General features: G+C 35.2%; 1 protein-coding gene across 1 annotated transcript; it reads right to left on the bottom strand.

Moving 5' to 3' along the window:
* Positions 1–546: 546 nt before the first annotated feature.
* Positions 547–11411, bottom strand: HELRODRAFT_176799 (hypothetical protein; the record flags this gene model as incomplete). Its single annotated transcript, XM_009024136.1, has 23 exons — positions 547–687; positions 810–944; positions 1159–1242; positions 1581–1630; positions 1914–2053; positions 2192–2256; positions 2431–2666; positions 3009–3105; positions 3418–3495; positions 3819–3913; positions 4234–4433; positions 4632–4869; positions 5381–5453; positions 5762–5799; positions 6114–6139; positions 6400–6545; positions 6885–6943; positions 7025–7139; positions 7612–7705; positions 7845–7981; positions 9313–10122; positions 10509–11000; positions 11301–11411. The coding sequence occupies 23 exons, from the start codon at positions 11409–11411 to the stop codon at positions 547–549; spliced, it is 3660 nt and encodes a 1219-aa protein (XP_009022384.1).
* Between the last annotated feature and the right edge of the window lie 82 nt (positions 11412–11493).

The following is an 11493-nucleotide window of genomic DNA, read 5'->3' as shown; positions in this document are numbered from 1 at the left end:
ACAACCTGATAGATTCTTTCATGTCTATAGCATCATGTCCATCATTCGTGTCATTCAAATAATTTCCAAAAAAATTAATTCAACGAATGGATTTGACATGAAAAACAACGTTAGATGCACATCTTTGCGAGATTTAGCGTTGGTTCATAGTTAATTGCATCATCATACGTTCTGTAACATTGAAAAAACAAATAAGAAATAATAATAACACCATTTATAATAATGTAGTGAATAAATTAGAAGTGATTTAATATAGATTGTAGATAGATACATCTCTTTTTCCGATAGTTTTTCAAAAATTTGATTAACAGATAGGCGACAACTAGTTATAAAAATATGTAGTACTACTACTAAAAAACACAGATGTACAAAACACACACATACAGGCAGTGAAAAAATAGCTTCACGTAAAAAACATCACAATGTTAAAAAATATTTCAGCATACAAGTGTGAAAATAAATCGTGAAACACATATAAAAAAAGAAAGTTTATAGTAATTATAAAAATTTTATATTTCAACAAAACTCTCTAGGTTTTTTGATGGTTTATTTTGAAACATCAGTTGTTGCAGAGTCTACGGTAGCAATTTTGTCGATACTTCTCGTGCTGCCGGGGTTCTTAAAGGAACCTTTGTTGGCTTGCAGTATTTGGATGTATTTGTCAACGAGCAGACCAATGGCGTCAGCCTGATGTGATGGAAAATGGGTCGATGTTTGATCTTTTAAATGATGGTTAACAAACAAACAAATGAACGAACAAACAGAAGATAAAACGAACGGACAAACGAAACAAAGAAAGAGGCACGTACGTTGTTAGTTTGAATTTGTAGAGTTGATTGGACGAGTAGATTTCCATGCTTGATGTCGATGAACATCTTGTCAGCAGGGTCAACTCTCAAGCGGGCACTCAACACTTCATGGATCGGTATTTGCCACAAAATTTGCTGTCAAACCGAAATTATTTTTGTAAAAATAATATCAGATTAATTTCAACAACGATTTTTTTATATTCAGCATTAAAGATAATTTAAATACTTGTATCTTCATTGAAGAGAATAATTCGTCATTGGCACCGTTAAATAAATATTCAGCATTTGTTTAAATCCTTACAAAAATCATACAGCTCAAGTAATTACTTGAAACTATTGATACACTAACGTTTGTTTTTATGGCCAAGAAATATAGTCCTGATTTGTTGATGGCCAGTATGCACTTGTTGGGCACTTTGTTGTTTGATACGGACTGCACGTTTCAAATAGAAAATTGCATGTTAATTAATTAGTTAATTAATTGATCTATTGAGGATGTTCAGCTATCTATAATATTTAATCTAAAAAGTAAAAAGTGCAATCAGTATTAAAGATTTTATCTGAATTTTAGACAAAGCAAAACATTTGAATACATTCATTTAAATAGTATAAATAATAATATAAAATAAAATCATAATAGATGAACCACGCTTTGATTAATTAAAATAAGATTTAGATATTGTAATTATTAAATAGATATTAATGCACACGCACACGCACGCACACACACACACACACACTCACACACACACACACACACACTCATCTAACATTGATGAAGAAGAACATGGAACCAAATAACGGCCATCTTGATAAAATATCTGCAATAATTGTGTGTAAGTGTATGCGAGTGTGTGTGTGTATGTACGTGTGTGTGTATGCGTGCGTGTGTGTACGTGTGAAATGCAAAATTAGGTATTTTTATGAAATTCTAATACAAGGGAACACTAAAGAACGCAAAATCTTTTTATACAACTATCATATTTGTCATCACCACGTCTCCATCACTATCAAAATCATTTACCTCATCATCACCATCATCACCACCATTATCATCATCACCACCATCGTCGTCACCATTATCATCATCATCATCATTCTGACCTAGAAACTGGCAGTAGCATTGAAGTGTGGTGAATCCTTCCAGAGTGCCACAGATGACCTTGACCTTGTCCACCCAATGGTTGATGTTGCTGCTGGACGTCTTCCAGACGTTCTTTGGAATGTTTGCTTCTACTTCTTTCCTATTTATTTTTTATAAATTAAGTTCGTTTTAACTGTTTTTCATCAAATAATTTTAAATAATTAATTATGAATAATTAATTGTCAGATAATTGAATGATTGATAAATTAATTAATTAATTTAATTAAAACGTTCTTACTTGTCGGCGAAGTTCTTAACGTCATTAATCTTCATCTGCAGAGCACACAACCTCGCTATTTCTTCCTGTGTAGTATTTAATTATATTTAATTAACCAACGTACGATTGAAGATACTTCAACCACGTCAAACGAACACACACACACTACACACACACACACACACACACACACACACACACACACACACACACACACACACACAACACACACACACACAAACACACACATACGGACAAACCTTAATATGTGGCATGAGATTCTTCGATTGAATGTTTAGCATGAAGCCATCGAGGTAATCAGGTCTGACCTGATCGTACATTAACTGAATGTAAGTGGATCGGTGCGGGTCAAGAGTCAAACCGTGCAACCAAGTGAACCTTCGTAGTGCCAGCTGGAATGGTTCGTTTCGCAAGGAGAAGTCTGTTATAGTGTCCATGAGATAGCTGAAGTCTTGTAGAGGATGGAAGGAGCAATCTGATTGGTCGGTTAGTCGAATTTTGATTGTTTGTCTGATTTTCATTGGTCGAACATTTTGAATGGACAAATTTATTGAATAAATATTGTAAACAGACAGAGCAACACGAAAACAGATCTGATGAACAAACAAACGAACAAATAAACGATAAATAATAAAAACAGTTGTTGAACGTTTAAAATCTCGACATGAACATTACAACTGAGAAACAATGGCATTGAAGACACACCAAAGATATGAATGAAACATTACACCACTCCCCTTCAAGAGCCGCACCGCCAGCAACCACAAAAACAACCACCACACGCCACCATCGGCCACAAAAACACCCCCACACCAACCTGACACGACAGTGACGTAGAGAACATACTCCATGCTTTCCAGTGCACTAGATATTCCGATGTTACGACATAACTGATCGATGACGTCACGAGCAACCTATGTCGCCAGGTTAAAAATGGGAAATGGAAAAAAAATCGGAAATGGAAAAATTGCTTGTTAAAGTGTTCACATACCATACTAATTCACTTTTAATAAGATTCATTTGACTATAGTTAAAATTTCTCAATAAAAATAAAAATTCTAAAATGACATTAAATCGGTTAGAATTAACATTATTTATATAGCCCAATCGTTGTAACATTAATAACAGCAACAACAGCGAAGACCACAACAGCAACAAGTGCCATCAAAAAAATGACATCAACAAACAAGCAAGCAAGCAAGCAGACAAATAAGCAAGAAACTAACAGTGCAAGTTTGTATCGAGAGGCTAGGCGAACATGTGTCCGTTATGAAAAATGGCATTATACGGGTACTACGACCAACCTGTAATAGGGAATGAATGAATGAGTGAATGAGTGAATGAATGAATAAATGAGTGAATGAATGAATGAATGAATGAGTGAGTGAGTGAGTTAGTAAGTGGTGAGTGAGTTAGTAAGTGTGTGAGTGAGTGAGTGAGTGAGTGAGTGAGTGAGTGAGTGAGTGAGTGAGTGAGTGAATGGATTGAACGAATGAGAAGAGAAAAATTACATAAACAAACGAACGATCAAGTTGATGATTGAATAAAACATGACAATTCAATCAAATAGTTAAATAGATGAGAGAAAGATGTATGTGTAGGAATAAAGAGCAGCAGTGAAACTAACAGTCACAGACGATATTTCATTCCTGGCTGGTAAAACTTTCCTCCCGCCGTACGCCATTGTCTGTCTGACGTTCAACAAACATGTTTCCGCCAGCACTGTATCCCGTGACGTAAACGATGATGTGCGTGACGTAACGATGATGTGCGTGACGTAACGATGATGTGCGTGACGTAACGATGATGTGCGTGACGTAACGATGATGTGCGTGACGTAACGATGATGTGCGTGACGTAATATTTACATGATTACTTATCACCAACAGATTTCAAAATAAATGTAAAATAAAAACAAAATAAACCAAAGACGAAGAACAACAAATACTAACAACAACAAACAACGACACAAACGAAGGAATGAGCAAACAAACAAACAAACAAACGAACGAACGAACAAACAAAAAAAAACAAAAACGAACAATAATGAGTGCTCCTATCGTCAAATGCAGTCTCTTCGAGATATCTGATGAGATAGGGATGTAAGGCATCCGAGCAGTTGAAGAAGGAGGCATACAGTGACAGCAACCTCCAACCAAGCTGGCAACTCTCACTAGTAAAATTGATGCCATTGTTAGCTATTGCGATGTTATTGATGCCATAGAAATTTAATGTCATGATGCTATGTTGCCATGATGTTATCAAAGAAATCATTGTCATTATTATTACATTTCCATAATCATTTAATTAAACACCAACGACCTGTTCTTTAAACATCATAACTATCATCGTCATTACCAGTATCACTACTACCAGCACCATCATTATCATCATCATCATCACCATCGTCGTTGTCGTCATCGTCATCATCGGGGCTAACGGTTTAGAACTTTTGTTGACTGTGGTCTGCTTAACGAGTTGGCAGTAGATCTCATCACGAAGCTCCGGGTACTCCAAACACGACGACAATATCTGCGTGACTAAATCACAAATTGATGATGACGATATCGGCGGCGATGATAGTAGTGACGATGTTGTCGCCGATGGTGGTAAGGGTGGAGCCTCAGTTGCTGCTGCTACTTTTGGCATCGGGTAGTCGTTCATGTACTGCATTATATCTGGTGGTGACGATGACGACGACGATGATGACGAAGATGCTGATGATGATGATGACGATGTTGATGATGACGACGATGTTGATGATGATAACAGTGAAGATGAATGATCATGACAATGCCAGCAGTTAAATCATTTCTCACGTCATTCCTCCACTCGCGTAGAAATGTTGGAGGCATTGATTCAAGAATTGAAATATAACAAAAAAAAACGCCTCAACACAACAACCATAATAATGTAATAATTCAATTCAAATAAACTTTTTTATTCAGTAAAGTATTTTAAAAAAATACATATTATAATAATAACAATAATAATAACAACAATAACAACAATAACAGTAACTGATTAGAGACAATAAATCCAGATAACAACAATAACAGTAACTGATTAGAGACAATAAATCCAGATAACAACAATAACAGTAACTAATTAGAGACATTAAATTCAAACAACAACAATAACAGTAACTAATTTGAGACATTACATCCAAATAACAGCAACACAACCCACTTATAAATTTGTCCACAGCAATCTTGTTCAACTTATCCGATCCTATCTTTGTCAGTGAGTATTCAATAGGAGACTGCCAACAAATTAAGAAATACACGTCATTTTAATTTAATGTAATGTCGCTGTAATGTAAAGAAATGTAATGTCACTGTAATGTAATGTAAAGAAATGTAATAAAAATATAATGTCGCTGTAATGTAATGTAAAGAAATGTAATAAAAATGTAATGTCGCTGTAATTTAATGTAAAGAAATGTAATATGTAATAAAAATGTAATGTAATGTGAAGAAAAGTAATGTAAGGCGACGTAATGTAATGCTATGGGCAGCAAGCTATTGTATTACTATTGTATAGAACGCTGTATACCTTTGTCCAGCTAACCAGCTCGATGAAGCTATGCCACGTGAAGTCCTGCTTCTCTGTGATTGGTTGGTTTGAAAATGACGTAAGCATTGCGGCGATCATAAACATCGATTATAAGAAGAGGATGGTGGCTATGACAATTATATGATGATGATGATGGTGACGTCATTACGATGATGGTGATGATGATGATCGATTATAAGAAGAGGATGATGGCTATGACAATTATATGATGATGATGATGGTGACGTCATTACGATGATGGTAGTGATGATGATGACATCATTAATAATTAGAAATTAAATATATTTTAATACGATAAAAAATTGAATGATCATCGAATTTTGAATTGAAAAAATCCGATAAAAACCTTTGTTCTTAAATCCTTTATCATATCTGTTATGAAAAAAGTAATTAAATTATTAATAATTAAATAAAATAATTAAATTAAGTTATTATGTAAAAGAAATAACTATTTAAAACAAAAGACCAAAATGTATCACTGCTATCATTATCGTCATCATTAACATCACAGTCACCACACTTTGGTAGCCACATTAACGACACTAGATACCACATCATAGCTCTACAATCGTCATTTCACCATATCGTCGTCCTAGCCATATGAAGACATAACCAAAATAACGTGACGTCACCGTACCACGTACGACGTCACGGTATCTACGCTTACGGACATGTTGATGGGCTTGCGAAAGTGCTTGATAGCGAACTCCAGCATGCGATATTTCTTCGTTGCCTCCGCAAACATCGTCTGATTCGTCATGGTCTCAAAACTATCAATCTTAAATATAAATAATTATAACAATTATGATGACGATGATAATAATAATAATAACAATAATAATAGTTATTGATTAATAATGATGATGATGATGATGATGATGATGTTGGTAAAGTTAATGATAACGATCATGATGAGAATGGTGCTATCGAAGAACACTGAAAATAAAATCGGTAGTGATTGTGGAATTCAAACTGATTAACAAGTTCAATTAAACAACCAGCCTGCCAACCAGCCAACCAACCAGCCAACCAACCAACCCACCAAATTTAAGCTCTGGCTACTGGCGTACTCATTTGATAAACCTTGGAAGTTCGACACTTGATGAGCTGGTAAAACCTGGACGTATTCAGCTGGGAACATACCCACACGACCATTCAACGTACCATACAACCAGCCTGCATGTGTTCATGTATTCAATGAGTATTTATGTACAAATGTTTAAAAAGCGTGTGCAATGATATGCAAACTCCGCCTACCTTCTTGAACAGCTTGATCCTTATTGGTCAGTTTGATGATGTCTCCCCTTTTGAAGCTTAGTAGCAGACTTTCAGAGGTCTGGTAGCTGGCGATGGCTTTCACGTACACTGTGTTCTGTTGTGGATGTGAATGTACGTATGTGTGTGTGCGTGCGTGTGTGTGTGTGTGTGCATGCATAATTACCTGTTCGCATTCTATGCAGAAGGCATCAATTAAATTCTTCACAATGTTTGCCTGCAACAGAAAGAATTAAATGGTAATAATGACGACGATGATCGCATGTCATGTCGGCTAAGAAGATGATAACAACCTTAGTGGTATCAACAGTTATTGGATAGTATATCAATGAGATGCTCTCACAAACTTTATAACAAACGACTACTGACAGAAAAGTGACACGGTATCTTTCTATATAACAATCAAAATATAAACTCTTTAACAACAACAACAACAAACAACAACAGCAGCAACAACAACAAACAACAACAAAAACAACAACAACAGCAACAACAACAGCAGCAGCAACAACAACAATAATAATAAGAAAAAGAAGAAGAAGGAGAAGAATGAGAATGATATGAGTAACCTCTTTGAAGTACAGGACAACGTACTTAATGGAGTTGTAGTGTATCTGTAGCGTCTTTGGCTGCGGACAGCAGACGTCAATGATGTCTTGGTATCTGAATATCATGATTGATATTTAAATGATAATAAATAATATTATTAATTATTATTATTATTACAATTTTAAATACGTTACGTAATAAAAAAAGTAATAATAAATTTATAGTTGAAAGATTAGCAGACTTGCGGACTTACGAAATGATTTCAAGAGTGTTGAACTGATACTGTTGATTTTGTTGTGCCGACAGCTGCTGTAGTTGAACCCGGTTCATGAGCCTCAGACCTGAATGACTGACTCCGAGGAACGTAACACTTTTTAAACGTGATCCTCCCTGATAATGATGACGATGGTGATAATGATGGTGATAATGATGACGATGGTGATAATGATGACGATGGTGATAATGATGACGATGATGATGAGGAATAATGATGATAGAGTAAAGAAAAATATTGAAATGATTATTAAATTATGCAAATAGTAATAAAATTTAGGACAAAGATGGCAAAATGATGTGATGACAACAACGATGATTTATTATTGTTATATTATATTATATTATATTATATTACATTACATTATATTATATTACATTACATTGGGTCTCTGGACGCAAAACGAAGATTGATTGATTGATATTACATTACATTACATTATATTATATTATATCAAATTATATCATATTATATTATATTATATTACATTACATTATATTATATACATATAGGTATATTTACATGTAGGTACGTATGTATTATTATCATTATACGTACGTTAACATGGTATATTCTTGAGAAATAATAAGGCCATTTCTTGACAGCCTCTATGATTTTTTCTTTCAGCTTGATATCCAAGTTAGAGCACATGAAGCTGCTCAAGTCTTTACATCCTGGTGATGATGATGGTAATGATGATGGTAATGACGATGATGATAATGGTAATGATGATGATGATGTTGATAATGATTGTGATCCTGACGACGACGACGATGATGATAGTTAAGTCATGATGATGATGATGATGATCATAGTGGATGATAATAATGATGGCTATAAAGATGATGGTGATGATGATAATGATGATGACCCCCAAATTATTATATAAAATCAGTTATCACCGTTAGATACAATCAATGTTAATATGAATTGCCTTTTCTTAAATAAATTGTACATAATACGAAAAGATAAAACGCTTGAATTTAATCGAATAAATCAAAAATTTAATCGAATTATGAGCTGCTAAATTAGAAAAATGAAATATTATTTTTAATTTAAGTTAATTTTTAACCAATTTCTGATTTTAATTTCTGCTTATCATCGTCTGATACCCTGATGCAAAATGATTTTTTCAAATCGCTGACGATCTGTCTGTATATCAGCTCGATCACCAGCGGTCTCGTTAATGTTTCATTCGGTGTGAATAGCTGATTGGATGGTTGGTTAATTGATTGGTTGACTGACTGATTGGTTGATTGATTAGTTGACTGATTGGTTGGTTGATTGATTTGCTGGTTAGTTGATTGGCTCGTTGATTGGTTGTCTAATTGGTTAAATAATTAGTTAAGTGGTTACATGATTGCCTGATTGGTTGATCGATTAATTGATTGATTGATTGATTGATTAAAAACAACAACAGCAACATCAACAACAACAACATCACCACCTCCTTCCTAATAATCAGCTTAAAACATTCGCCTGAGTAACTCAAATGCCTTGCTTTCGGTGACAATGATGATGGTGGTGATGATGAAGATGATGGTGAAAAAAGATGTAAGGTAGTTTGTTTGGTTTCTAAAGTCTTCAGATCGAAAAACTCCCTATCGTCTTCGATATCATCTTCTGTTAACCTATCCAAATTAATTGGTGACGTCTTGCTAGATGAGTTTGCAGACGATAACGACGATATGGTCGAGGATGGCGATGAGAATGATGATTGTCCGTTGAGGTTGTTGTTGTTGTTGTTGATGTTGGTGTTGTTGTTGTTGATGTTGCTGTTGTTGATGTTGTTGTTGATGTTGCTGTTATTGGCATCGTTGTTGAAGTTTTTGTTTGAGATGTGCTTTAGTCTCTTTTTAGCTCTTGAATTGTTGCTGTTGCCTGTGACGTCGTTGCGCGGAATGTTGCTATTTTGAGGTGCCACCTTGTAAGCTAAAGGTACTTCAACATTATTAACATTTTGTTTCTTGCCGCTAGCTGCTGCCGTTGTCGCTGCTGTCGTTGCCACCGTTGTCGCTTCTGTTGTTGCAGCTGCTAAAGCTGCTGCAGCAGCAGCAGCTGGTGGTGTCTTAATTGCTGATGTAGGAGGAGATTCTGACGGCGTTGTGATTGTTGTGAATGATTTGTTGTCGGATGATGTTGATGATGAAGATGAGGAGGATGATGTTGTTGTTGTTGTTGCTGCTGATGCTGCTGCTGCTGATGATGATGGGCTTATTAATTTCTTCAACTCCTCCTTACCCATGACAAGTAGTGGCTAGTAGATGAATTTGAAAGTAGTTTTTAAGCATTCCCATCTTAGGTAACATTATATTTTGTTAAATATTGCTCAGGTGACGGAAGGTACTCACTCGTCGAACAGAGACATTGATGACAACCGCTGTTTTATTCATTCGCGACGAATACGAAGAAATAACAATTCAGTAACCAGGTTGCAACAAACGACCAAAAAAATCGAGTAACAAAAAATAATAAAGAAATAATAAATAATAATAATAAAATAAATAATAATTATAATAAAATATATAATAATAATTATAAAATAAATAATAACTATAATAAAATATATAATAATAATAATTATAAAATAAATAATAACTATAATAAAATATATAATAATAATTACAATAATAATAATAATACTTTGTTTTTATCGAAATGGAGGTGCTTGACAGGGTTGTTCTCTTTAATTGCCATCTTTGAAACCTCCTTCTTCGTCCGGTAAATCTCTTTTTTCGCGGTTGTAGGTGGCGGCCAGACGACAGTCTTTGGGTTGTTGTTAGTGCTAGAATCCTTGCTGTTGTTAGCGTCATTAGATTTATTAATGTTGTCGCTGTTGTTGTTGTTATTAGTTTTGTTGTTGTCATTGGTTTTACTGTTGTCATTGGTGTTGTTGTTGGAATTGTTGGGATTTTTTGGGGCTATATTTATAATTGGTCTCTTTGGCATAGGTCGTTGTTGGATAATTTGCTGCAGGTTGAAATTCTTGTTGACGGGTTTGGCTGGATGGTTGCTGGTTACTGATATGACTGTAGCAGTGTTGCCGTCATCCTCAAGATAATTTTGTGGTTGTTGGGGTTGAATGGGGCGACTTAGGCTGGGGTTTATGACGTCAACAACAACAGCGTGGTTGCCCTTGTTGTTTGTATTGTATGACACTGATGTTGTGCTTATCTTTCAACAACTGAGAGCAGTCAATCAACCGATCAATCAATCAACCAACCAACCAACCAACCAACCAGCCAGCCAGCCAGCCAGCCAACCAACCAATCAACCAACCAATCAACCAACCAACCAACCAGCCAGCCAACCAACCAATCAATCAATCAATCAAACAATCAATCAATCAATTAATCAACCAATCATCAAACTAAACAACTAATCATTAATTAAGGATATTGTCTCCTTAAATCTCTTTAATATCATCTTTTTTACCTTTCTTTCATGCTGCATCTGCGTTTCAAGTGCTGATAATGATGTTGATAGTGTTGATGATGATGCCTGGAATGGAATCGGAGCCGGTATCGAAGGCGCTGGTGGGTACATCGGGTTACGTGGCTGGCCTGTTTTGACGTCATCATCATCGTCATCATCGTTATCGCCATCATCGTCGTCGTCTTCATTATCA

This window comes from Helobdella robusta, assembly GCF_000326865.2.
Source record: "Helobdella robusta unplaced genomic scaffold HELROscaffold_39, whole genome shotgun sequence".
NCBI lineage: Eukaryota > Metazoa > Annelida > Clitellata > Rhynchobdellida > Glossiphoniidae > Helobdella > Helobdella robusta.
The sequence above is the reverse complement of the archived record's forward strand: the minus strand, read 5'-3'. Positions and strand labels throughout refer to the sequence as shown.